The 27595-nt window shown below is 47.4% G+C and overlaps 1 protein-coding gene across 2 annotated transcripts in view; it reads right to left on the bottom strand.

The window, feature by feature from the left end:
* Positions 1-27595, bottom strand: part of DNAAF8 (dynein axonemal assembly factor 8) — a 1512143-nt gene that overhangs the window by 66320 nt on the left and 1418228 nt on the right. For both annotated transcript variants that reach the window (XM_069646874.1, XM_069646873.1), the window contains exon 28: positions 5901-6115. In XM_069646874.1, the coding sequence (XP_069502975.1) occupies positions 5901-6115 (215 nt within the window). The remainder of the gene's footprint in view (positions 1-5900; positions 6116-27595) is intronic.

Below are 27595 nucleotides of genomic sequence, written 5' to 3'. Positions count from 1 at the left end.
TCAAATTTACAAGGCGTTGAATGTTGGGGTGTGGTGCAAAAGGCTTGGCTTTATGCTGATGACCTCTTGTTGGTGTTGCAGAATTTGGATATGTCCCTACCATGTCTGATGAGGATTTTGTCAAATTTTCACGTTTGTTCAGGATACAAGGTTAACCGCCTGAAGTCAGAAGTATTGCCTCTGTCCAACAGATGCGATAAACCTTTGGTTGAGGGGCTGAGGTTTACTTGGGGTGATGGGCGCTTACGCTACTTGGTGCTATGGTTGACATTTCCGGTCTCCCGTATGGTTTATGAAAACATGAGTGTGGTTGTACGGGATTGCAAATTGGTTTTGGAAAGGTGGTCATTGCTTAATCTTTCTCTATGGGATAAAGTCAATGCCCTGAAAATGAATTTGGCTCCCAGGATTAACTTTATAACTAACATGCTTCCTCTGAGAATAAAGTGTTGTTATTGGAAAGACCTAGACCGCCTTGTTCAGGATTTTTTCTGGGACAGAAAACCGCCCAGACTTAGTCTGTGGAAATTGCAGCGTCCGATTTATTTGGGTGTTCTAGGAGTTCCGAATTTTAAGGCCTACCATTTAGTTTTCTGCTCATTCTTTTGTTCCGTTTTTGGATGGTAAACTGGACAGATGGGCTGTAGCGGAGTCGAATGCATATGGGCCACTGGGCCCGAAAGCACTGTTGACCACTAACACAAAGATTCCAGGAGGTAGTTTGTTAACCACGTCCTTTTTGCGCAACTCTTGGATTGAGGTCTTGACATTGCTAGGTAGGGACGCGTTTAAGTGTAAGAATGCCTCTATCTGGCTGAATCCTAGGATTAGAGATAATTCCAGGACGGTTTTTTGGCCCGAATGGTTCCTAATGAATGTTAAAAAGGTTCTGATTTGGGGAATGATGTTCGGTGGCTGCCTGCTGCTGAGCTGAGAGAGAGATGGAGTTTTGAGGATTTGTCGGACTCGGCTTATAGACGACTCAAGAGGTCTGTCGGTGAGGTGGACTGGTCTGACTCTTTTGACATAAATATTTTTCGGACGGATTCTAATGGACAGGGAGGTGGTTTAGCCAGTATGCTATACAAACTTTTTGTATCGTATTTTCGGAGCAATGACAATTTGAGGGAAGTGTGGAGCGAGAGAATTGGGTCTGATATTGATCTTGAGGCCTGGCTGAATATATGCGGAAATGTCTCCTTATGTTCACTGGATCTGGGCGAAAGGTCTAGACAAATTAAGATTCTGAACCGTGTGTATTGGTGTCCGGAAACATTACATAAAAGGGGCATGGCTGAAAATGCTGATTGTTGGGGTTGTGCTCAGGAAGTTGGATCATTGGAACAAATGCTATGGAGCTGGATTTCTGGATTGACATCTGTGATGTGTGTGTCAGAATTTTGGGTGAAGGGTGTGTCCTGGACTTTAAGACAATGATCCTGGGGGATGATTCTGGGCTGACTGATGTCAGCTCTGCCCTCAAGAAATGGCTTTTTAGAGCAACCATTGTTGTGAAAAGGTTGATCCTTCGAGGATGGAAAAGTCGGATTCCTCTGTCATTTGAGGAATGGGTTCTAGAAATGCATGGTCTGTCTAGAACAGAAAAATTGATCTACAAATTGAAATGTAAGTTGTCTTCATATGAAAAGATTTGGAATATGTTCAATGACTTTGTTTGATCCGGTTTTTGCTTATTGTTCTTCTGTACTTTGATGTTGTTTTTGTATATACTTGTAAATAAATAAATAAATAAATAAATTTTTAAAAAAATTAACACAAAAAAAAGAAATATCTGCACCTGCTGGTCAAAGGCCTGAACATGTTCAATTAAATCTTAAAAAACAATATTTAAGATCTAATTGAACATTTTCAGGGTTTTGTTTTGACCAGCAGGTGGAGGAATTTCTTCTATGGTTAGCCCATCATTTTTGTCTGTGTCCGTGCTGGAAGGAGGAGGGGCTGGGCTTCCTACACATCCAGGCTGCATCTGCCAGGTGTGGCCAGGAAAAGTAATGGAGTGGCGATCTGGGGACCTTAATTTCCCAGGTTACGTCAGTCAGGTGCGACCCGGGGCGAGCAGGTGAGCGCTGTGGACAACGGAGCAGCCGGCTGCTCTCAGCGCGGCACTCGCATGAAGAGAGGGAGCGTCACACTGAGAGCTCTGCTGGCTGCTCTGTCTTCTCTCGGTGCAGGCACTACCCAGGGGTGCACTAATAAACATAATGGACGAGGCTCTAAACGCTGTAGGATACTAGGGATTTCATGACAGTGCTATATGAAGTGCACTGTTGCGAGCCCACCGAAAAACAGAGCAAATGCCATGATGTCTGGGACTCCTAGGGAATGCGCTGGGTTTAGTGTGGCTGGAGGAATTGGGGAAGCCATACTGAAAACTCCAAAGTCTGCCTTGGAAGAGCCATTTGATAAGAGGGATGGTTGCGTCTTCTGACAAAGCACATTCTTTCCGTGATAACCCAGTTAATTCATCAAGAGCCGAGTTAGCTATGCTTGGTGTTTGGGCCTAGAGTGGTTTCTGTTCTCTGAGGCAGACAACCATTAACATCGGTGTAAGAAGAGGCTAGTTCTGCTACCGAATGAAGTGTGAATCTGTATGATTTGTGTAACCTAAACAATACATCTGCTTTGTAAGACCCAAGTCTCAGCGGCTTTGCAACCTCAGCTACACACTGCTGTCTACAGCAAGACAGTGCTCACACTGCGTGGCCCTAATCATTTTCTTCTAAAGATTCAACGTGTGTGATCGGTATAACCAGAGGAACGGCTCTACCATTTCACACGTCACCATGAGATGTCAGAATCCCTCGAAGGCTCGTCAACCATCGTAGATTGGAAATGGTATGCTTGGTGTACCTCGGCTATTAAAGTTGACCCTCCCCACCAGGGCAAGCTCAGGCTTCAATAGTAGGTGTAAACTAAGCAATGGCGTCGCTTCACAGGAATTGGCCATCTATTATAGGTCTAATGTAATGTTGGAATCAGGGGACACAAATAGTGGTGGCCTGCGGAGCCGCAGGAGAAGCCTCTACGCATCCTTGTAAGAGTGTTTGTTCCTAGCCAGTTGTGTTGCGTGGTTTTCAAATGTTCAAGGCATAAGTGTGCAGTGTCTGTTGAAGGATTTCCGTGGGACCCTAGTCTGGGGTCCATGTTCGAGGCTTGAATAGCCACCGTATGCTGACTCACCACAAAAATGATGGGTGGAAGGTTTCGAATGAATCTAAACCACTGGCAATTGCTCTGGGCAACCTTCCACACCACCGTTTTTTAGCCCGTCTGCGCCATTGCAAAAGGGGACCAGCCATGTGCAAATCAGTCAGCAGCTGCCGCCACCGAAGGTAGCAGCCCAGACCGAACTGCTAGGCCAGGTCCCCTCTGCACAGAAAACCAAGCAACCCCGGACATGTTTCGGCATTGTTGGACCTCCTTAGTGAGGTGCAGCCTGGTTCCCTGTGGCGCAGCGAGCAAGGGACCCACGTCTGGGCATACCCTCTCTCACAAGGAGAAACAATCTGAGAACAAAAGTGATAGGTGGAAGGTTTCAAATTGATCTAAACCACTGGCAATTGCTCTGGGCAACCTTCCACACCACCGTTTTTTAGCCTGTCTGCGCCATTGCAAAAGGGGACCAGCCATGTGCAAATCAGTCAGTAGCTGCCGCCACCGAAGGTAGCAGCCCAGCCTGAACTGCTAGGCCAGGTCCCCAAACCAAGCAACCCCAGAGATGATTTGGCCTTGTTGGACCTCCTCAGTGAGGTGCAGCCTGGTTCCCTGCGGCGCAGCAGCAAGGGACCCACGTCTGGGCATACCCTCTCTCACAAGGAGAAACAAACTGACCACAAAAGTGATGGGTGGAAGATTTTGAATTAATCTAAACCACTGGCAATTGCTCTGGGCAACCTTCCACACCACCGTTTTTTAGCCCGTCTGCGCCATTGCAAAAGGAGACCAGCCATGTGCAAATCAGTCAGTAGCTGCCGCCACCGAAGGTAGCAGCCCAGCCTGAACTGCTAGGCCAGGTCCCCTCTGCACAGAAAACCAAGCAACCCCAGACAGCTACTCCTCCCTGATGACGCCCAACAAGGTTGAAACATGTCTGGGGATGCTTGTGGTCTCATGCAGAAGGGATGTGACCTAGCAGTTTGGGCTGGACTACCCCTTTGCGGGTGGGACCAAGCCTGATTTGCATATGGTCTTTCCCCTTTTGTAATGGCTTGGCAGGTGAAGAACGATGGTCTGGAGGGTTGCCCAGAGCAATGCCAGAGGTTAAGATTTATTCTAAACCTTCCAGCCATCACCTCTTTTGTTTTGCTATTGTCACCCCGAGTGGGACGGGTATGCCCAGACGTGGGTCCCGTGCCTGCCGGGCCTAGAGACCCAAGCTACTCCTCACTGATGATGCCCAACAAGGTTGAAACATGTCTGGGGATGCTTGTGGTCTCGTGCATAAGGGATGTGACCTAGCAGTTCGTGCTGGACTACCCCTTTGCGGGTGGGACCAAGCCTGATTTGCATATGGTCTTTCCCCTTTTGTAATGGCTTGGCAGGCGAAGAACGATGGTCTGGAGGGTTGCCCAGAGCAATACCAGAGGTTAAGATTTATTCTAAACCTTCCAGCCATCACCTCTTTTGTTTTGCTACCGTATGCTGACTCTGCACTCCTCCTCCATGCATGTTCCTGCGGAGTGGATTCGCGAGTTCTGAAAAATCAACCACTAAACGTTGTGAAAAATCAACCACTAAACGTTGTAAAAAGCACATTCCCCTGCTAAGGTTTGTTTTCTTGTGTAGGCAGGTTCTAGGTCTTGGGGAGTCAGAAAATGTCTCCTGCCCTCCATGAACCAGCAATCCTCTCTGTACACACCTGACATTCTCCCAAACTAGGCACTACAGCATTCCGGATCTCAATAGGGAATGGTTGAGAGTGCTCTGGAGATTTTCCTTTTACCGCCTCCAGGGATTGCGTTACTGTGTGGGTGGCTTTGCCAGGCCCCAGAGCTTCCTAGCCAGGGATGCCAGGTATGCGGGTGCTCTGGGGCCAAGGCATCCCCTGGGAACAGCCATCTGTGCTAAAGATCTCTATAACTTCAATGGGACATCCTAAAAATCTGCCCACTGGCACCCCATCCCCAGGATAATCAAGTCTGCTCTCCTGTCCCTAGCCCACTGTTAATGTCCATGGTCAGGTCATCTTGTCATACAGTGCACAGCGTAGCTACCATGGTTAGCAGCGCATTAGTTCTCCCCAGACATGGACTATTGCAGTGCGCCTTATGTTTGTGACCCAATGTTCGAAACTGGTGAGAGCTGGGAGCTATCTAATTCCTTGTCAAAACTAAGAAGAGCCTGGTTGGCTTAACACTAGGTACTACTGCATTTGGCTCCCCAGGCCTAGTGGTGCCAACTTACCTATCTGACATTAGCTCGGCACGTTTGGGAATGTGCATACATGAGCATTAGGACACATCTAGAAGACATTTAAAGCAAAATGGGTCATACATGATAGACACAAAGTATTGGAGTAAAATGTGTGTCATGTTAGATAACAGCTCCTGGTTCCCCAGTGGTAGCTCCTGCTTACTAAGTGATGATGGATACATATGAAATGATTTGAGCTCCTGCTAATCAAATACTAATTTCGATCCCTGTAACCATTCTATAGCTCAGCATGTGTGTGAACCTGCTGTAGAAAGCTGTGTAAACTGGAATCACAGATTCTAACGTCAACAAATCAATGTAGCCTTTTCTTTACTTCTGGGTTTGGCAAAATGCATGATATTAAGGTTGGTTTATATTAAAAGAAGTCATATTCTGGTATCGATGCTTTTATTCACGTGACAACTGAGAAATAAAAGGACATTTGGAAAATTCATGAGCATTCTTACCGTGGCTGAAGCAGCACCAATGGGGCTAAGTATCTCAGCAACCAGATGAGCCTGGGTCTGGTCCAGTCTGGTGAGCCGCGCCCCAGTGAACACAAACTCCTTGCTGACTAGCTGCTCCAGCAGTTGGATGTAGGATGGGCGATCCGAGCCCTGAAGGAGGCCCTCAGGGAGCACCAGGCAGGTGGTCTGACAGAGGGCGCTGTGGAGTGGAAGGCCTGGAGCAGGACAGAGTGCAAAGGAAGAGTTAGTGCAAGAGGCCAAATTGCATATGCAGCATAGAATGCGGATGATAGTCTCTGCACAAAAACAGATGAATACCCCCTTACTACTTGCCTCAGAATACAAACTGTTTACTTCATAATTGAATTTATGAATCACTTTCACATAGGGTTTCCTCCAGTGGCGTCGCTGGGGGGAACTGGGGGGGCCGGGGCCCCCCCTGTGAAACCCTGTGCCCCCTCTTGTGCCCCCCCACCTAAGACGAGCAGTGACCATGTTCTCCTCCTACTTTTTTTCTGTGCCCCCCTACCTTTGTCTTTGACCCCCTCTGTGCCCCTCCTAAGTTTGATTCCTGGCGACGGCACTGGTTTCCTCTACTGCTACCAGATCAGTCAAGGACTTTCACTATGCAATAAAACGCTACTGTTGGGCCCTATCCACAAACACTGCACACAATCGACATGAAACGCATGGGGTGTCACATCAGAATACCTTTATTTCCTCCTCACAACAAACCCCTTCCTTTCTGTCCCTCTCCCACGCCTCCCTCAACCTGCCCTCCCCCTTGTGGTTTTTGTCCGCCCTTCTTAAAGGGCTCCTGCTTCGCATCCCGCCGTGACACCCCCCCTTGCTCATCAGGGAGGTTCGCGGTCTACATTTGCTCAATGATGCGGGTCGGTCTCTGTGTCACTCGCGGTGGGCGGCCTGGTGATTCACAGGTTTCTCCGTCTTGTTCTCTGACTGGTGGATCTCCAGTTTCCTCCACTCTCGGTTCTTCTTCTGTTATTTTTTCGGCTGGTTCGGGACCTTCTTGGTATAACTTGCGGAAGAACGAGGCATTGCAGGTTATTTCTCCTCTGTCCCCCCTCGTGGTGACCATCGGTCCTTTCACCTCGTTCACCAGGAGTGGTCTGACCCGTATCGTGGGTCAGTCTTCTTTTGCTGCCTTTGTCTGACTGGTACAACTTCACCTATTGGGAACTAGTGTTCCTTTGCTCTCCTCTTTTGGTCCACCCACTCCTTAGCCTTTCTTTCCTTCTCATCATCTCTTTTTCTAATTTCTCCGTCTTCTTCTGGCGTGTAGTCTTCTACTTGTAGAAGCCGAGTCCTTGTCTTGTATTTTTTCATAAGTTCCAGGGGTGTCCTTCCGGTGATCTTGTGTGGGCTTTTCCGGTAGCTTCTTAGCATTTGGCAGATGGCTTGGGGCAATGGCGTCTGATCGGTAGTCGCTTTCTGGGGGTCCGCTTGAAGGTGGCCATGAAACACTCCACCATGCTGTTGGCTTGCAGCCACAGTGAGGTGATTCTCTGTTGGCGGAAGGCTAGGTGGGTGGCAAACTGGTGCAAGTCTTGACCATGGAATGGCGGACCATTGTCGGTCTTCACGGTGTTGGGAATCCCCCATTCTGTAACGCTCACCTGATTCCCACGGAGGCGCAGGTCTGGCTTCGAGTGCTGATGCTTCTTCAATGGTGAAGCGCAGGACTCTGAAGATGGACAGGAAGGGCCCCTCTACTCTGGCTTCTCCAGCTCGCAGGAATATTCCCCTGTGCGTGAAAAGGGAGTATTACCTACTGACTGAGTTATGCTCAAGCCTCCCACTCTCTTCCAACCCTCCACGATACCCTTCCACGATTCCCCGTGAAGTCTCACCTTAGGGTCAGGAAGGATGAGCTCTCCATCCTGCTTCTGATGCAGGGGCGCGTTGAAACCCAGTTACTTCACTGGATTGAGGATTGATGGAAGTTCAGGTAAGCTTGACTATTCAGGTAAGGCTCTGTAAAAGTTCTGTTGCAAGTTCAAAAGTCCAAGCTTAATAATAATGTTCATTGTCTTATTCCCCTAAGGGGCCGGGGTTCGGAGATATGGCGCCGACCCGAAGTGAAACGTGCAGTTCCAGTAAATGACAGGTAAGTTCTGGATGAGCGCTCAGGTAATGTCTTTGCATTCGCTCATTCAATGTCTTTGTCTTTTTTCCCCATAGGGGCCGGGGTCCGGATGCCTGGAAGCGGCAAGACCCGAAATTAAATGGGAATGACCCAACAGGTAAGACTTAGAAGGAAACTGAGCTTTTCCTATTCCCTTCCTTCTCTCACCTTATTCTTGTCCTTTTCTCTCTAGGCTCTGGGAAGTGGCTGTGGATCTGGATGATCGCTGCTGAAGATGGTGGCGTCCAGGAAAGGTGAGTGAAATGCAGCGCTGCAGCGATCGTAGCGAAATGCTTTTAAAATGATGTCTTCCTTTTCAGGATCGTCGGTGTGATGTCTCTGTGGTGCTGATTTAGCAGGTAAGGTCTTTTGTCTCCCTTTGCAGGTGACCCAGGATACTGACAGGCGTGGCTGAGGTCCAGATGCAGGAGCTGACACGGTGAGCGTCCAGCTGCGAGGAGCAGAACAACGCGAAGCGTGGTTTGCTGATCGGGTGTGGTTTAAATAGCTTTGGAAGAAGTTCCAAGTGTGTATCCTTCCTCCGATCAGGTATGTATCCTTCCCCGACCACACCCGGGTGGAAAGCAGTTCCACAGGTAAAGTAGTTCCATTCAGGCCTCTAGAGGGCCTGGATGTGGCAGCATGGTCTGCATCAGGTAAGTGCACATTAAAACACTTGAACACATGTCTAGCTTTATGAGCCTGGCGCCTAAGGCGCCAGGACAGAGGTCCAACATGAGCTTGGCGCCTAAGGCGCCAGGACTGCATCCAAAGGGCCCCAGCTTGGGCCCGCTGGCACTCCCCTGGGGGAAATGATGCCTGCCTCTGGGGTTGCTGGGTCGGACCTGGCTCCTTGGAGGTAGGCATCATGACAGTACCCCCCCTCAAGGCCCCTCCCAAGGTTCTTCCCTCCGGGGGTTTTGGCTTGTTCGGAAATCTCCGGTGAAACCTTTGTACTAATCGAGGTGCATGGACATGGTTACTAGGCTCCCACGATCTCTCCTGAGGTCCATATCCCTTCCAGTCAACAAGATAGAAGAGTTTCGACTTTACCACCTTGGAGTCTAAAATGTCTTTAACTTCGAATTCTAATTCCCCTTCAGTTTGAACTGGATCTGGAGGCTTGGACAATCGGGTTCCTGGTTGTACGGGCTTCAAAAGTGATGCATGAAAAACTGGATGAATACGCATGTTGGACGGTAAATCCAGTTTAAAGGCCACTGGGTTGATTATAGCCTTGATGGGATAAGGTCCTATGAATCTGGGATTGAAGGTTCGCGGGCCCTTGAGGGATAAATGTTTAGTTGCTAGCCATACCTGGTCTCCTACTTGGTAAGGAGGAGTTTTACTTCGGTGCAAATCAGCGTTTTCTTTATACTTTTTCTTGGCTTGCTGTAAATGAGTTGCAGCTTCTTTGAAGGCTCGCGTTATTGTGGAATGCAGATGATTTACTGCGGGCATTTCCAGGGTCAGAGGTGGATCTAGGTCAGAGGTCCGAGGATGGTGACCATACAAAGTATAAAAGGGGGTTTGTTCGGTTCCAGAATGCACTGAATTGTTGTATGCATATTCTGCGATCCAAAGGATGTCTTTCCAATTTAACTCGGATTGGTGTAACATGCACCGAAGATATTGCTCGAGAGTCTGATTGGTTCTCTCGGTTTGTCCGTCGGTCTGGGGGTGGTGGCTGGTGGATAACCGCACATCTATTTGTGCTAGTTGGCAACACTTCTTCCAAAAATGGGAGATAAATTGACTTCCACGATCCGAGACTAATATGGAAGGGAAACCATGTATGCAAACTATATTCTCCAGGAATTCCTTGGCCAAGGTGGAAGCAGAAGGCAAACCCTTTAAAGGGATAAAGTGGGCCATTTTGGTGAATAGGTCCACAATTACAAGGATTGTGTTGTAACCAGCACAAGGAGGCAGGTAAGTTATAAAGTCCATTGACAGGGTGTGCCATGGTGCCGGTGGAATATCCAAGGGTTGAAGTAGGCCAGCTGGCCTTTTCTTTTGAGCCTTGTTTTGGGCGCAAATTCCGCAAGACAGAACAAAAGACTATGTCTTTTCTCCAAGAAGGCCACCAGAAGTGACGTTTGATTTTTTCCTCCGTTTTAGCGATACCAGGGTGTCCTTCCATTAAAGATTCATGATGATGGGCAATAACAAGTTCTTGCAATTCTTTACTTGGCAGAAACAACCGCTCCTGGAAGTAGGGTAAGTCATCCTTAACGGTGTAATGAGGACCCTTCTGACACCATTCCAGTAAGGTTGAAGAGTCTAGAAGTTGTTTTACTTGCGTTTGGATGTCCTCAATAGTTTGCAATGAAGTTAAGCCTAAGATTCTTTGCTCAGGTATGATGGGCACAGGTTCTAAGCTCGAATGAGGTTCTTCCATGCCAATCCGGTATAAGGCGTCCGCTTTTCCATTCTTGCAGCCAGGGCGATAGGTAATTACAAAATCAAATTCCGCAAAGAATAGAGCCCATCGGAGTTGTCGTGAAGATTGAGCTTTGGCCGTCTTTAAATACTGTAAGTTTCTGTGGTCCGTAATTACGGTAATGGTGTGTCTTGCCCTGAGAAGGTAGTGACGCCAAGCCTTGAAAGCAGATTTGATGGCTAGTAACTCTTTATCGGTAATTGCGTAGTTGATTTCAGGAGGAGAACATTTTCTGGACCAAAAGGCCACTGGGTGTAGTTGGTTAGTTTTTGGGTCTCTTTGCGACAGGACAGCTCCCATGGCCGAACTGGATGCATCGGTTTCCACTATGTACGGGAGATCTGGGTGCGGGTGTTTCAATACAGGTGCAGAGGTGAATTTGGTTTTCAGGTCCTGGAAGGCTTGTTCGGCCTCAAGTGTCCATTCGAAGCGTTTGTTTTTCTTTAGGAGAGCGGTGATGGGGTGGACTGTTCGGGAAAATTCCGGGGTGAATCTGCCAATTTGAAATTGGCAAAGCCGAGCATGCTCTGAACTCCCTTCACCGAGCTAGGAGATGGCCATTTGAGGATGGCGTCCACCTTTCGCGAGTCCATTCGGACTCCTTGAGGTGTCAGGATGAATCCGAGAAACTCAACTTCTGTGGTATGAAAAACGCATTTTTCGAGTTTTGCAAATAGCCTGTGCTGGCGCAATTTCTCAAGAACTGCCCTAACATGTTTTCTGTGATCAGATTCTGAAGAAGAGTACACCAGGATGTCGTCAATGTAAACAATGACACAGACATCGATAAGTTCCCGAAGAACATCATTCATAAAGTACTGAAAGGCGGCAGGTGCATTGCACAACCCGAAGGGCATCACCTGATATTCGAAGAGCCCAAATTTGGTGCGGAATGCAGTCTTCCATTCGTCGACTTCTTTTATGTGCACCAGGTGATAAGCTCCTCGGAGATCTAACTTGGTGTACACACAAGCGTCTTTCACCTGGTCGATAAGCTCAGGGATCAAGGGCAGAGGATAACGATTCTTAATCGTTATTTGATTTAGGGCGCGATAGTCTATACACGTTCTAAGGTCGCCTTCTTTTTTCGGCACGAAGAACAGAGCTGAAGAGACAGGAGACTTGGACGGGCGAATAAAACCATTGGCTAGGTACTGATCTAAATACTGACGCAAATGCAGGTTCTCACGTTCCGTAAGAGCATAAATCCTACTACAAGGTAGTTGAGCATTGGGTACCAGATCGATTTGGCAATTATAAGACCGATGGGGAGGTAACGTGTTAGCCTGTTCTTTCTGAAAAATGTCTTGGAATTTGTAACGCTCACCTGATTCCCACGGAGGCGCGGGTCTTGGCAGGAAGCTGTCTGTGACTCGAAAAGTGATGTGCAGGACTCGATTGGCTTCTGGGGTCGAACCTCTTAGCACTGTGTGTCGGACTCGAAGAGTGAGGTTTCTGCAGGTGAAAGAATATGGGGGTTAATGGTCTGGGTAGTTGAATGTCCCTCTCTCCCTCTCTCTTCCCAGCTTTTTCGTAGAGCCCCCAGGTCAACATGCTCACCTTATATAGGTGAATGCTGGGCTCTCCACCTGCGTCTGGTGCAGGGTGCCGTTGCCAGTTCCTTCACTGGTGAAACATAGGCCTCTTGAATTCAGAGGATGATTACCCTCGTTGTCTGCACGAGCAGTGAGTTTCTGGACACGTTTTGTCTGTATAGTCTTTAAATGCGTGGCACGTTTATATGCAGACTCTATATAATGCTTTTCCCTTATGTATTGCAGGGCTCTTGAGATGGAAGATGAAGTAAAGCGCCTGGAAGTTTGTAAGTATGGCAAGCGCTCTAATTGTCTCTTTCCTTGCAGCTTAGTTCGTGTTAAAGAGACGCCGGAGTATTTGCAGGCGTTTTATTGCGACGAGCGAGATGGACGTAAGTAAATACCTGCTTAATGTCTTTTCTTTTGCCTTTCAGATGTTGGTTTGCAGCGCCGGAGTCCGCGGAATGCCAGTAAGTTGTTAACGATGCTTTGTCTTTACAGGCTGCGATGCAGAACGAAGAAATCCGGAATCCACAGCGTGCCGGTAAGTATGGCAATACTTTTGCCTTTGCAGGTGGAGATGCGGCGTGACGAAGCGGCCGCAGCCGATGGATCAGGTGAGTAAGTGCTGCGTGTAAAGTTCGCCTTGCTAACCTGTTGTTTCTGTTCTTTGCAGGTGCTGATGATGTCTGGATACTGAATTGGTAAGTAGATTCTTGCAGGTCCAGGATCAGAAGAAGAAACGCCGGAGCAGACTCGGTGAGCGTTCTGCTGCAGATGCAGAATAACGCGAAGCACGCTTCATCCATCGGGTGTGGTTTAAATAGCCTTGGGGTGATGAGGCGTCTTCTTCCACGGCCCCGCCTAGGTAAGAAAAGAGTTCCAGTTTCCAGAAGAGTTCCATTGCTGTATCCAGGGAGGGGAGCTGCCCCACCCAGGTAAGAAAGTAGTCCCTGTTCTTAGATAGCTTCTAAGTGACTGGTAAGTAAGCAGCATGGTCTGCTGCAGGTAAGTCCACCCAAGAATCCTTACACCTATTATGAGCCCGGCGCTTCCAGTGCCGGGACCAATGGTTTTGATGAGCCTGGTGCCACCGGCGCCAGGACAAGGTCCAAAAGGTCCCAGTGGGGACCAGCTGGTGCCTAGGATTAGGGTTAGGGGCCTGCTTCCAAGGACGTTGGGCTGGTCCTGGCTCCTTGGAAGCAGTGATCATGACAGAATTCTTGGTATTCTGACGGTAGCTGTACAGGGGTGGAAGTTGCTGAGGCTAGACCCATACCTGGATTTCTAGGATAACAAGTGGGTTCACAATCAGGAAAACTTATCTTCTTTGCTCGCCAGTCAATTCTGGGATTATGTGTTTCTAACCAAGGAATTCCAAGAATTACTTGAAATTGTGGGGCCTTGATCACATCAAACACGATTGCTTCCCGATGTCCATCCTGACCCACCAGAGTCACTTCAACAGTGGAATGCGTTACAGGCCCTGAGGCTATTTCGGTTCCATCTACTGTAGTAATGACATCTTGGGTTACTTTCGGGCGGAGAGGAAGCTTAATCCTGGAAGCCAATTCACGGTCTATGTAATTTCCAATAGCTCCACTGTCGATGTATGCTTTTATAGCATGCAATTGCTGAGGCTGTTTTGGGTCCACGAGCACCATTGGCATGACAAAATGCGAGGTCAAAGAATTAGTTTTCAAGCTCGGCAAGCGGACCCCTACGCTTGTCGGGCTAAGTCGTTTCCCGAATCAGGTGTCAATAATTCGTTATCAGTAGCTCCAACCACCTTCTTAAGTGGTTTAACTGGACAATTTCGAAGAAAATGACCGGAAGTCCCGCAATACAGACAAAGTTGCATTTGCCGCCTTCTCTCTCGTTCTTTCTGCGTTAATGGTCCTTTAACACCACCGATTTGCATAGGTTCAGATACGTCGGTACTCTTGGAGTTAGCGTGGGTTTTGATCGGTACTCGGTTTTCATACTTGAACCGATCTGCTTTTCTATTTTGAAGTCTGTGATCAAGTTGAACCACCAAGTCTATGTAGTCTGCGCAGACCTGGGGTGGGTTTACTATCTGAGCTAGAACATCCTTAAGCTCTCTGCGCAGGCCTCGATGAAACAATGTGATCCTTTTGTTTTCTGGCCATCCAGTTTCCACAACCAGTCTGTTAAAGGTGGCAATGTAGGACAGAAGATCCTGATTACCTTGTCGTAAGGATAGCAGTTCGTTATCAAGGGCCTGTCCTTGAGAGTGTCAAACGAACAATCTTTCCATGCTGGCCTGGAAGCCCTGAAAATTCTGGAGAATGGGATCATCCTGATTTACCAATGGAATAGACCAATCGGCAGCACTGCCACTGAGGTAAGATAGTATAAAGGCTACCTTGGTCTGATCGTTAGGCATGCAACTGCTGAGGCTGTTTTGGGTCCACGAGCACCATTGGCATGACAAAATGCGAGGTCAAAGAATTAGTTTTCAAGCTCGGCAAGCGGACCCCTACGCTTGTCGGGCTAGGTCGTTTCCCGAATCAGGTGTCAATAATTCGTTATCAGTAGCTCCAACCACCTTCTTAAGTGGTTTAACTGGACAATGTCGAAGAAAATGACCGGAAGTCCCGCAATACAGACAAAGTTGCATTTGCCGCCTTCTCTCTCGTTCTTTCTGCGTTAATGGTCCTTTAACACCACCGATTTGCATAGGTTCAGATACGTCGGTACTCTTGGAGTTAGCGTAGGTTTTGATCGGTACTCGGTTTTCATACTTGAACCGATCTGCTTTTCTATTTTGAAGTCTGTGATCAAGTTGAACCACCAAGTCTATGTAGTCTGCGCAGACCTGGGGTGGGTTTACTATCTGAGCTAGAACATCCTTAAGCTCTCTGCGCAGGTCTCGATGAAACAATGTGATCCTTTTGTTTTCTGGCCATCCAGTTTCCACAACCAGTCTGTTAAAGGTGGCAATGTAGGACAGAAGATTCTGATTACCTTGTCGTAAGGATAGCAGTTCGTTATCAAGGGCCTGTCCTTGAGAGTGTCGAGCGAACAATCTTTCCATGCTGGCCTGGAAGCCCTGAAAATTCTGGAGAATGGGATCATCCTGATTTACCAATGGAATAGACCAATCGGCAGCACTGCCACTGAGGTAAGATAGTATAAAGGCTACCTTGGTCTGATCGTTAGGGAAGGCTCCGGGTCTGCATAGAAAGTGTAAACGACATTGGTTCATAAAGGCGGCATATTTCTTGGGATCCCCCGCAAAACGTTCAGGCGGGGCCAAAGGCATGTGTCCAGGTAGATTAATTTGTACCGGGTTACTCAAACCCATTGATGTGGAAATGTCTCCGGAATTAGGTAAAGGAGTGTGCCCTGCCTGGGCCTGTAATAACCTTTGGGCTAGGTCATCTGTTCTTTCCTTGGATAAGATCAGTTCTCTTTTGAGAGCGTTAGTCTCCTGGCGGGCTGAGTGCACCTCCGCCCGTAATTCCCCCAAAAGCTGGGCCAGCTGGTCAGTCTCGGAAGTCCCCATAGCGCCCGGGTGGGAAATTGTGTGTAGGCTTCGCGTTCTGTAACGCTCACCTGATTCCCACAGAGGCGCAGGTCTGGCTTCGAGTGCTAATGCTTCTTCAATGGTGAAGCACAGGACTCTGAAGATGGACAGGAAGGGCCCCTCTACTCTGGCTTCTCCGGCTCGCAGGAATATTCCCCTGTGCGTGAAAAGGGAGTATTACCTACTGACTGAGTTATGCTCAAGCCTCCCACTCTCTTCCAACCCTCCACGATACCCTTCCACGATTCCCTGTGAAGTCTCACCTTAGGGTCAGGAAAGATGAGCTCTCCATCCTGCTTCTGATGCAGGGGCGCGTTGAAACCCAGTTACTTTACTGGATTGAGGATTGATGGGAGTTCAGGTAAGCTTGACTATTCAGGTAAGGCTCTGTAAAAGTTCTGTTGCAAGTTCAAAAGTCCAAGCTTAATAATAATGTTCATTGTCTTATTCCCCTTAGGGGCCGGCGTTCGGAGATATGGCGCCGACCCGAAGTGAAACGTGCAGTTCCAGTAAATGACAGGTAAGTTCTGGATGAGCGCTCGGGTAATGTCTTTGCATTCGCTCATTCAATGTCTTTGTCTTTTTTCCCCATAGGGGCCGGGGTCCGGATGCCTGGAAGCGGCAAGACCCGAAATGAAATGGGAATGACCCAACAGGTAAGACTTAGAAGGAAACTGAGCTTTTCCTATTCCCTTCCTTCCCTCACCTTGTTCTGGTCTTTTTCTCTCTAGGCTCTGGGAAGTGGCTGTGGATCCAGATGATCGCTGCTGAAGATGGTGGCCTCCAGGAAAGGTGAGTGAAATGCAGCGCTGCAGCGATCGTAGCGAAATGCTTTTAAAATGATGTCTTCCTTTTCAGGATCGTCGGTGTGATGTCTCTGTGGTGCTGATTTAGCAGGTAATGTCTTTTGTCTCCCTTTGCAGGTGACCCAGGATACTGACAGGCGTGGCTGAGGTCCAGATGCAGGAGCTGACACGGTGAGCGTCCAGCTGCGAGGAGCAGAACAACGCGAAGCTTGAGTTGCTGATCGGGTGTGATTTAAATAGCTTTGGAAGAAGTTCCAAGTGTGTATCCTTCCTCCGATCAGGTATGTATCCTTCCCCGACCACACCCGGGTGGAAAGTAGTTCCACAGGTAAAGTAGTTCCATTCAGGCCTCAAGAGGGCCTGGATGTGGCAGCATGGTCTGCATCAGGTAAGTGCACATTAAAACACTTGAACACATGTCTAGCTTTATGAGCCTGGCGCCTAAGGCGCCAGGACAGAGGTCCAACATGAGCCTGGCGCCTAAGGCGCCAGGACTGCGTCCAAAGGGCCCCAGCTTGGGCCCGCTGGCACTCCCCTGGGGGAAATCATGCCTGCCTCTGGGGTTGCTGGGTCGGACCTGGCTCCTTGGAGGTAGGCATTATGACACATTCACTGAACAGCTGTGGCCTGTACGTGTTTTATGAGTGGGAAGCGTGAATACTCATTTATTATCACCAGAAGGTATCCCCCTTCCGCTAGGGGGCCATAGAAATCCATGGCTAATCTTTGCCATGGTCCTTTCAGCAGGGGTACCGTCTGGAGTGGGCACGGGGGTCTGTTCGCCGCTGTCTTTTGGCAAGGTATGCAAGGCATCAAGGTATCCTCTACAATGGTGTCCATGTATGGGAACCATACTTGATTACTCAATATCTTCTTTGTATTTGTGATCCCCCGGTGGCCTTCGTGAGCTATGATCACCAGCGCTTTCCTCAGGCTCTTAGGGGCTACTAGATGGTTGCCTCGCAGCAAAGTTCCTTGGTCAGTTGTAGCAATCTCATTCTGAATCTTCGCCATCCTGTGCAGATCCTTTTTATCCACCTCCAAACACACAAACTGTTCCTTGCTTGTGGACGATTCAGTAATCATATTCCTGTAGTCTGATGCCCCACCATTCGGTGCGTGGGGGCATTTTGGGTTTGGGGTTCCCAAACAGCGAGAGCAGGGCCGGGTGGTGCGTGATGAGGATAAACTTCCTGTCAATGATGAAATGATGGAATCTCTTGCACGCCCATTCAGCTGCCAAGATTTCCCTTTCTGCTTGAGAGTAATTCTGTTCGATAGGCGACAGCACCCTGTTGACGTATGCCACTATCTCAGTCTTTCTGTTTTCGTTTGGGTCCATCTGAGCGAGTATGGCCCCCAGGCCAACGGGCCTGGCTTCGACAGTGAGTTCTGTGTCCCATTTTGGATTGAAGTAAGCCAGTTGACGGAAGTTGGCGAGTTCGCTTTTGATTGTGCAGAACGCTTCTTGGCATTGCGCGTCCCACTGGAATGGGGAGTCTTTCTTGAGGAATCTCCGGAGGGGGTCTGTGATTGTGGCGTAGCTTGGCAAGTAGCGGGTGCAATAGCCTGCCATTCCCAGGAAGGATCGTAATTCAGCGACCACAGTGGGGGTATCAGGATTGACGATGGCACTTATTTTGTCGGATCAGCCGTGATTCCTTGATCAGAACAGATGTGCCAGAAGAAACGCATGCTACGTTTGTTGATGGCGCTTTTGGATCCATTGAGGGTGAGGCCAGCTTTGTGGACGATGTTGCATACTGATTTTAGCGCTGTGTCATGTTGTTCTTGGGTGATCCCAAATACTAGGATATCGTTGCTGTAGTTAAGCGCGTTTGGTACAGAGTCTCCTGAAATAATTTTGCCGATGATGAAGTTGAGCTGCTTGTAGCAGAACAGTCCCTCATGTGTTGTGAAAGTGGTAATTTGTCTGGATGCAGGGTCAATGACTAGCTGGTGATACCCCTGGTTGAGATCTAGTTTGGAGAACCGGGTGGCCTGGTTTAGTCTCACCAGCATGTCCTCGATGTTGGGTCCTGGGTGCCTCTCCCACTGGATTGCAGTGTTGGGAATTCGCTTGTCCATGCAGAGGCGCAGTCGTCCATCGGCCTTAGGTACTACTAGTAGTGGGGACATCCAAGGTGTGGCGCTGCTCACTCTTTCGAGGAAGTCATTTTCGAGGAGGAGTTGTAGCTCGTGCGTTAAATGGGCCTGTAGATGGAATCCTATTCTGCAGGTGTGTTGAGGTACCGGGCAGACCGTCGGGTCGATTTGGAGGGTTATGACAGTATATTTCAGCATTCCTACTCCTTCGAACAGTTTTGGGAAAGTAGTTTTGAGTTCCCCTATGTCGAGTTCTTGTTGTGATGGAGCCCTCAGGATCTGGGCCCCTGGATGCAGGCCTTGTATGATTTCTGACGGGTCATAGTGGATGTCCATCAGAGCTAGGGCTCTGACTGTCCGGTAGCTGAGGAGGCATCTCCCTGTTGTTGGACTGTGGACGACGTGAACGGTGGTAGGTACTCGTCATCCTCCGTCTTCCTAGGTTGCAGTGGAATAGGCTTTGGACTGGAGCGGAAGAGTTGCTCCCCATTGAAATAGGCGTGCCTGAGACGAGCATAAGGGATAGATACTTACTATGGCACTGTACGCCCTCTTGTTCATGATGTTGACCATCCCACCGGTGTCTACAATGAACTGGTTGTTTAGTCCTCCTATCTGGACTGCGACCTTCGGTGCTGTGCTGTCCTCGGAGGTGTCGTAAATTAGTCACTCGTATTCTTTGTTGTACCTGTAGTAGGGTTCCTCTGCTGGATGTTCTTCTTCATCAGGCAGTGGTTTTCATACGATCACGTGCAGTGTAGTCTTGCACATCTCCTTGTTCTAGAGCGTATCTTGATTGCGGGTTGGACGTATAGTCGTATGCGTCGAAGTATCTCATTGGTGGGTCAATGTTGAGGTTTTCCACTGCTCTTATGAACCCTTGGTTGAGCGGGTATGTCGAGGTACTCCTGCCTGGGAGCGTTCTCCTGCCGTCCCTTCCTTGATGACCGAGGGGTTGAGTCCTCTTGGTGGGTCGTATCTTCTTTTCGGAGCAGACGATGGTGGCGGTCTGTATGCGGCCAGCATTGGTGTCTTTTCCTTGCACATTGTTTGAAAGTAATTTTCTTGTCCACATCTCATGCACATCTGCCCAATGGCACTGGCCTTTGTGGAAAAATGTGAAACCGCACCTGTAGCATTGCCTCTCTCCTGGGGGACGTCGGTTTGGGCTTCTGGGTTCTTGACGGCACAGTGGTCCGGGGTATCGGGTATATCCCTGAGGGTTGGTGGCTATGGCCGCAACGGTATTGAGTTTCTTTGAGTTTTCTATAGCCGCTGCTTGTACATCTACACTTTCGTTTACCCTTGCAAGTTCTGCTATTTCTTGCAGTGGGAGGGGTTTCTTCAACAAGTGTTTGCGGAACTGTGAGGATGTACATTCTTCTATTGCCCTCTGTCTAATGGCTTCATCATCATTGGCGTTGGCGAAGTCGCAGTGTGTAATTTTCTTCTGAAGTCAGAGGATGAATTCACAGATTGTTTTGTGACGCTTTTTTGCACTGATTAAATGTATATCTTTCATAGTCTCTGTTGGGGAGGACTATTAGCTTTCTGTTAACTGCAGCAATGAGAGGTTGATATGTGGTTTTCCCTTGGGGTGGGATGGTTTTCAGGATCCCTTTGATCTCTTTTCCTGCGAGGTTTGCAAAAATGTCCACTTTATTTGGTGAGTCCTGGTCACCTGTGGCTCTCATAGAGTCCTTAAACTCCTCCATCCATTCTTCCCACCTTTGTCCCTGGTCGTGATGTGGTTGTAACGTAAATGGGTTGGGGTGCCATAGAAATGTGTCCCTGATGTCAGGCTTGCCCCAATGGCGGCTTGTGCTCCTGCTCCTGCATCTGCCTGTGCTCCTTCTGACATTTTGCAGCAAGGTGCGTGTCCTTTTTATGTGGTGGGTTGTATAATTCTTTGTGGCTTTCTGGCGTCTTCCTTTCGTGTGGTTCACCTCTGCTTTTCCCTCTCCGTCCTGGTATTCTCACTGCCTGGCTGGGTGGCTGTGGTTTCCCTTGTGATCCCTCTTTTCTTTTGTTCTTTTTTTTTGTTGCCACAAGGCCGTGTGTTGCTTGTATTACGTGGCCTCTATCATGTATTAAGTCACGTGGTGGGCACTTCCTACAACCGCATCACTCCTTGCTGTTTGCCCTCCTCCTGATGTGTCCTTGGTATCCCCCTTTCTTTCCTCTCTTTTTTTTTTAAACGAGGCTGCGTGTTGTTTGTATTACGCTACCTTGATCATGCAATGGGACACGTGTTGGGCGCTTCCTGATGCCACTGTGCTCCTCCCTGTTCGCCCTCCTCTCATCCGACAGGGCAGGCCTTCTTACTGCGGTCTCCTTTGGGCGGATACTGTGCTGCTTTCCCGGCTTCATGACCAGTGTTCCAGCGCTGGTCTCCCTCATCAACAGCGTGTCCCTCCTCGCTGCTGTGCCCTCCTCGGTCTGACCCGTTCCTTCTCCGGTGCTGGTCTTCTTTGGGCAGCGGCACGTGGCTCTTCACACGCCGGCTGATGCAGCGGATCTCCTATTGCTGTCCCCTCTGTGGTCCGGCCTCCTCCGTTGGCCTCTTTCTCTCTTACTGGTGGTGCACGCCGTCAGGCAGCCGTCCCCTCTCTGGTCCGCATGATCTTCCACCCGCAGCAGTCAGGATGGGTTACAGCGCACCGTCGCCAGTTGTTGGGCCCTATCCACACACACTGCACACAAACGACACGATACGCATGGGATGTCATGTCTTAACACCTTTATTTCCTCCATATAACTAACCCCTTCCATTCTATCCCCCTCACCTTTGTGGTTTGAGTCCGCCCTTCTTAAAGGGTCCCTGCTTCGCTTCCCGCCATGACAGCTACATCTATTTACCAATTATAAGATATTTGTTTTTCTGACAGGAGTCATGTACTTTATGGGAGCAGCCATGTTACTACAGAATTTCCAAATGGACTGTGTGGTGAAGGAACTAAAAGCCCAGGGTTATAAGAGATAAAGAGCTGGATGCAAATGGGTGAATGAAAAGCGCTTTTTCCTGGTAGCAGAAAGCTCAGCTCATATTTGGAAACAGAGCAATGGCGCTGCTGCTCGCCGTACTCTCGTGCTTTTCATGCCTCTCACGCCTTCTCGGCGCATGCGCCCACGCTTGGATTTTTAGGGCAATGCTTCCGAGTGCTGGAGTAAAGCTACCGAAAGGCCACGGCGCGGGGCGCAAAGAGAAGCATAGTAAATGACCTCCTTTACTGGCGTGTGTGAAGCCAATATGGTTCATATTGTCTAGACTTGGCAAGTGCAGGCTTCTTTTACCTGGTGTGATTTTTAAATCAGATTTGGAGGGAAGATGATCTCCTGATTGAGAGAGGAAATTCTCCAGTCAGTTTCTTATATGGGACATGGCGCGTGACAAGTGAGTGAATTCCTTGATCTTGATATGACAGTGCTATCATAGACTATTTACAACAAGGCCGACTAAGCCCAGGCCAAGGACGGCAGATTGTCACAGGAGCGGCATTTTATTGCAGTTTATTTTCTATTTACTGGTTGTCATTTTCTAAATATAAAGCCAATTTTGTTTCTTCTAGTCTGGCTGATCCACAATGCTGCAAGTAATTTAGAGCGGTTAGCAATCATTTCACTCTTACAGCTAAAGTCTTTGATAGCGTAATGTGTATATATGCTTGATATTTGCAAAAGCTTTATTGTTAGGGTGATTTTTGATTTTAAAAAAAAGAAAACACGTACCAAACACAGCATGCTTTAGGTATTTAGTGATTCATTCCTACACCTCTCACAGACATATATGACAGATATAAAGCTCTTTGGTCATTCTTATCTTCCAAAAATGCTCTTTAATATGCAAAAAGCCAAAACTTAATGGGTTTTATTGGTGCTACTTCATTGTCTTTGGAGGTCTTTCTAATCAATGCACACATGCACTGTGTTAAGCAATCACTTTTATATTCAAATACATGACATGCATTTTTTAAACCATTGCAAAACTTAGGGAGTTCCCTTGGGAAAAGTAAAGGTTAAAAATGATGGATCATTTTACAATATTAAATGCATTTATTTGCTTAAGTCAAGCACAGAGTTCGCACAGGTGGCATTAAAATGATGTGCAGAAGCAAGCTCTAATTTCCCTCCCCGGCCCCACATTTCAGAGGCCTGTGGCGGCCCAAAAGGTGCAAACATGAAATAGATCATACAGAAGTTAAAATGGCAAATAATTAATCTGAATGCTCAAGTGCATCAAGAAACCTGAGAAAGGATACCCAAAGCCATAGAAGGGTGCGACCAAAAACTGTGTTCCAAAGGTATACACTGTTTTAAAGCTGTAAAGGTGTCCCATAAAGATATCCATTCAGCCATCTTTACAGAAGCTGCTCAGTGTTAAGCAAGAAAATGGCATCCCTGCTGGGTTTATCAGGAGTCTTTTTTTATTTTTATTTATGTATTTGTACTGGGCTGGCAGCCCGCAGGCATCGGGGTGCAAACACAGACACAATGGACAAAGACACAAAAACGCATCAGCAAACCCTAGATATTAATCAGGCAGATGTCAGTCAGTCAGTCAGTTGAAAAGACAGGTTTTTATGCCTTTCCTAAAGGATTACAAATCAGGGTTGAGTCTAAAAACAAGAGGCAGGTCGTTTCAGAGGCTTGCAGCTTAAACTGGAAAAGATCTGCCAAGCTCTCGAGTGCATTTCATTGACTGTCCGTGAATCAGTCCTAGCGTTGAGGAGCGAAGGGATCTGGCGGGCTGGTGAAGCTGAACCAGGGATTTGAAATAGTCAGGGGAGGAGCCAAAAAGGCAATGGTGCAGCATAGAACCAACTTTAAAAGCAATTTGTTCCTTGATCGGTAACCAGTGCAGGCGCTGCCAATGATTTGAGATGAGAGATCTTCTGAGAGTGTTTGCCACAATTCTGAACGCGTCGTTCTAGATTACCTGACATCTTACGATATTAGACGAGGAGGCGCTGCTGAGAAGCGAGTTATAGTAGTCAAGTCTCGTCAATATATTAGCTCTTGCGATTGTAGCGCCGTTGCGCTCAGATATGCAGGGGCGGATTTCCTTTAGGAGGCAAAGGTGATAATGGCATGTATGTTTCACATAAGATGTGTGAGCATCAGCATTTAGAGACACTTCCAATTGGACCCCTAGGGTTTTGACTTTTTGCTGGATCTTTATATTGTTATCTTTTAGCAAGAAACTGCTTTAATCTGAGGACAGTTTGTCCCTCGCCTGATTGAAACCAAAGATCATGAGCTCTGTCTTTGTTCCATTCAGGCATAGCCAATTTTCCGACATCCAACTATCGATATGGTTGTAGATGTTTCATAGAATTTTGGCATCAGTGGCATAGATCCCTGTGAGTTCCAAAACAATATGGGTGTCATGAGCATAATTTGTGAAAGTGACACCCAGCTTGTCAAGGAGGGCGCAGAGGGATCTGATGTAAAGATTAAATAACACAGGGGAGACAAGAAGCCCCCTGAAGCACACCACAGTGGATTGACACAGCAGGAGAGAAAACTGACCCCCACTGAATTCTGGATTCTCTGTTAGAGAGGATGGATAGGAGCCACTTAGCGGACTCCTCGGAACAGAGGCCTGTGTCTTTTAGGCCGCAAAGTAGAAGGTTGTGATCTATAAGATCGAAGGCCGCGGAAAGGTCTAATAAAATCAGTATCCCGGTCTTTTCTCTGTCCATGATTCCCAACATTGGAGACTGGAGGTCAATCAGAGCCGTCTCAGTGCTGAAGACGGGGCAAAAGCATGATTGTCGATAGCGTAGGGATCCATTGGAGTCCACAAAAGATTGTAGCTGGGAAGTGGCAAATTGGTCTAGGATTTTTAAAAGAAATTAGCAATTTGTGATTCGTCTCAAGTTACTGGGTTCTAAGGGATTGATGTTGGGGTTTTTCGGGATGGGTGTGATTGTGACCTTTTTGATGACATCAGTTAACAGGTTGTCTCTAAAAGAGGCATTGACTAGATGAGTTAAGAAGGGAGCAAATTGCTCCCTATGGTCCAGAATTAGCTTTAGTGGAAACAGGTTGTGTGGGCACGAGGTGGGTCACATATAGGACAGCATCTTGGACATATCTAGGATGGAAATTTGCGAGAATGAGAAATGTTGCAAATTCCGGGGCTTCAGTTGCGGATAATCATGTTTATTTAAGAAGGTATTGTGTGCTTGTGCCTCTGTGATTTTAAGTTGTGCCTTTACAATTTCTGCCTCGAGTGCAGTTTGTATGGTTGAGCAGTCTTGGTTAGTTGGAGTGAAAGGGAACTGAGTGACCTTTGGTTTTTCCAGGGATTTCAGGATTTCAAAAAGTTTCCCTGTATCGTTGGATGAGGATTCAATTTGGATGTTGAAGTACATTTTTTTAGTTTCCTTAAGTACATGTTTATAGGATTTATCCGCTTCCTTCCAGGCCAATCTAGAATCTTTGGATTGTTGTTTAAGCCAGTGTAATTCGAGGGCTCTTTTCTGTTTCTTCAGCGATTTCAGTTCCGGGGTGAGGCAAGATTGGTGGTTTGGGTTGTCTCTCACCAGTTTAGATTTAATAGGGGCTGCTTGGTGAAAAATGTCAGTAAATTGCTTTGAAAATGTGGCAACCCTGCTATTGGCGGGGTCATCAGGCCTTAATTTGGACATGATGTTGGCCAAACAAGACTAAGTGTTGGTCCCAATTTTTTTAAAAAGTTTCTGTCTTTAACTACTTTAGTGGGGTTGGGGGATTTAGGAGAAGCCTGGGGGTTTGTGATGTTAAAGGTGTTCGCGAAATGGTCAGACCATATACAAGGGGTAGTGGAGATGATTTTGGCAGGGAGGCTCCTTGTCACAATCCAGTCCAGGATGTTGCCATGAGCTGAGGTAGGATCGTTATTTAGGACTTAAAGGACAATGCTGGTTAGAGAGGTCTCCAAATCAGTCACTTCTTTATCCTCCAAATTCCCTCTCCATCTATTTAGATCATACAGAAAAAGAGTAACCGAATTAGAGCTGGACAAATTGTTTAGGACGTTGGTAATTTCATTATTAAACTCAGGCGGTCTATAGATGAGGACAACATTGATACTGTCATTGTGAGTAGGGGTCCTTTTGACATGCAGAATTTCGCAACCAGAGCAGAATATAGGAGTTAGAAACAATCTTAAGTCAGACCTTGCAATAATGGTCACTCCGCCACCATAACCGGTACTGCAATTGGCCCCGAAAAAGGAGAAACCTCTGGATACTGCTAGTGAGCTGGCATCACCAAAGGCCACCTAAAGCCCTGTTAGCCGCGGTGATCCGCTGCTTGCTGCTTCACCTCGCCTCTTTTCGTTCTAAACCCTTGATCTATCAACTCTGTCAAGACCAGCACCTACGCCTACCTTCAAGGACGAACTATTTTGTGAGTAATCTGCATGATTGTTGCAAATACCAATACATAGAGCAAACTCGCCTCCCTCATGCCGCATTAATTGATTGTGCACCGTTCCAACCTATGCATTCATATTAGGCCTGCTGCTCTCATCTCATGCCAAACCAATGCCTATAGTACTTATCTCTGTATAATCACCTTATAACCACCTAAGGTATTAACCTAATACATTAGGTTGAGCCTGCCCTTTGGACCAAACACTCATGCTTAAATGTTTTAGCCAAATATGCCGGAAACTATTGCAGCCTTTTGTGTCTTGAGTTAATCTATACTCTGTGTCTGACAGTACCAGCCTACGGTGCATAGCCACATTAGATTATGTCCCCCGTTTGAACCAACTTGTTGTACCCAACCTGAACTAGCCTGTTGTGCCAAACTCGAATTAGACTGTTGTGCCTCTCCTGAACTAGCCTGTTGTGCCTCACCTGAACTAGCCTGTTCTGCCAAATTTGAACTAGCCTGTTGTGCTTCACCTGAACTAGCCTGTTGTGCCAAATTTGAACGAGCCTGTTGTGCTTCACCTGAACTAGCCTGTTGTGCTTCACCTGAACTAGCCTGTTTTGCCAAATTTAAACTAGCCTGTTGTGCCGTACCTGACCTGGCCTGCTGTGCCTAATCTGACCAAGCCTATTCTGCTTAGTGTAATTTTGATAAACCATGCGAGGTTGGCTATTGATCATGATGTTCCCTTTCTGTATTATAAAAAATACTGGAGAGGTGGGCACCACAATGTTTACTCTCTTCTATTCGATGTCTACTACTCTCAGTTAATTTTTAACCTGGAGCTGCCAGTTTGAACTGGTCCTATAGCACAAGGACCTCCATAAACCACATACACAAGAAAACAAGGCAACTTTGCCTTATTATAACTGGCGCTTCTCAGTTGACCCTTATAGAGGGCTGCAAATTTCCAAAATATTGAAATCCAACGTCCTCATGAATTCAAATCAAAGCTTCAAATAAAAGCATCAGTTAGATCCGTGTAGTTTTTCCCAGGAATGTTTATTCACATCCCTGTTTTTATGATTAAATTTATTCTGAATGTGATCTGTTGGGCGATCATATTTTGCCATCAATATACATTAAAGGGATGGTCTAGTAAAAATTTGCATTTAAAAAATAGATAGGCAACATAAAAAAAAAATACTAGCATTCTCTTTTTTTAAACTTCCTATGTAAAATTTTGTGCTATTCAAGCTCAAAATTTGCAAAAGCAAGCACATGGGTGCATCCATTTTGTGAAATGGAGGCCCTCCTGTGCTGGCTTTTGCGGCACTAATGAAGGAAAAGCCAGCCAGCTGTAGTAAACAAAAGCTACCGCTGGGTGGCTTTCCCTTCATTAGTGCTGTAGGCGGAGGACGGGGACCGGAGACCAGAGCAGGAAAGCTGCAGCTGAATCTCGGTAAGTGCTATTTATTTATTTTTTTAAAATAAGCACTAGCTGCGTTTTTTTTTCTACGTTTTCTGGGCTGGAGGAGCCCGGAAAACTTAGAAATAAAACCGCAGCTTTAAAAACGTTGTATTTATGTTTGCGGTCGCTTTTGAAGCGACCGCAAACATAAATACAACGATATTGTGTTGGAAAACGCTGCGGTTTTTCTTTCCAAGTTTCTCAGGCTCCTCTGGCTCGGAGGAGCCTGAGAAACTCGGAAAGAAAAACCGCAGCGTTTTCCAACACAACCGC

Source organism: Ambystoma mexicanum, chromosome 2q (assembly GCF_040938575.1).
Source record: "Ambystoma mexicanum isolate Mex_15411 chromosome 2q, UKY_AmexF1_1, whole genome shotgun sequence".
Lineage (NCBI taxonomy): Eukaryota > Metazoa > Chordata > Amphibia > Caudata > Ambystomatidae > Ambystoma > Ambystoma mexicanum.
Note: the sequence above shows the minus strand (reverse complement) of the source record. Positions and strands in the feature narration are given on the sequence as shown.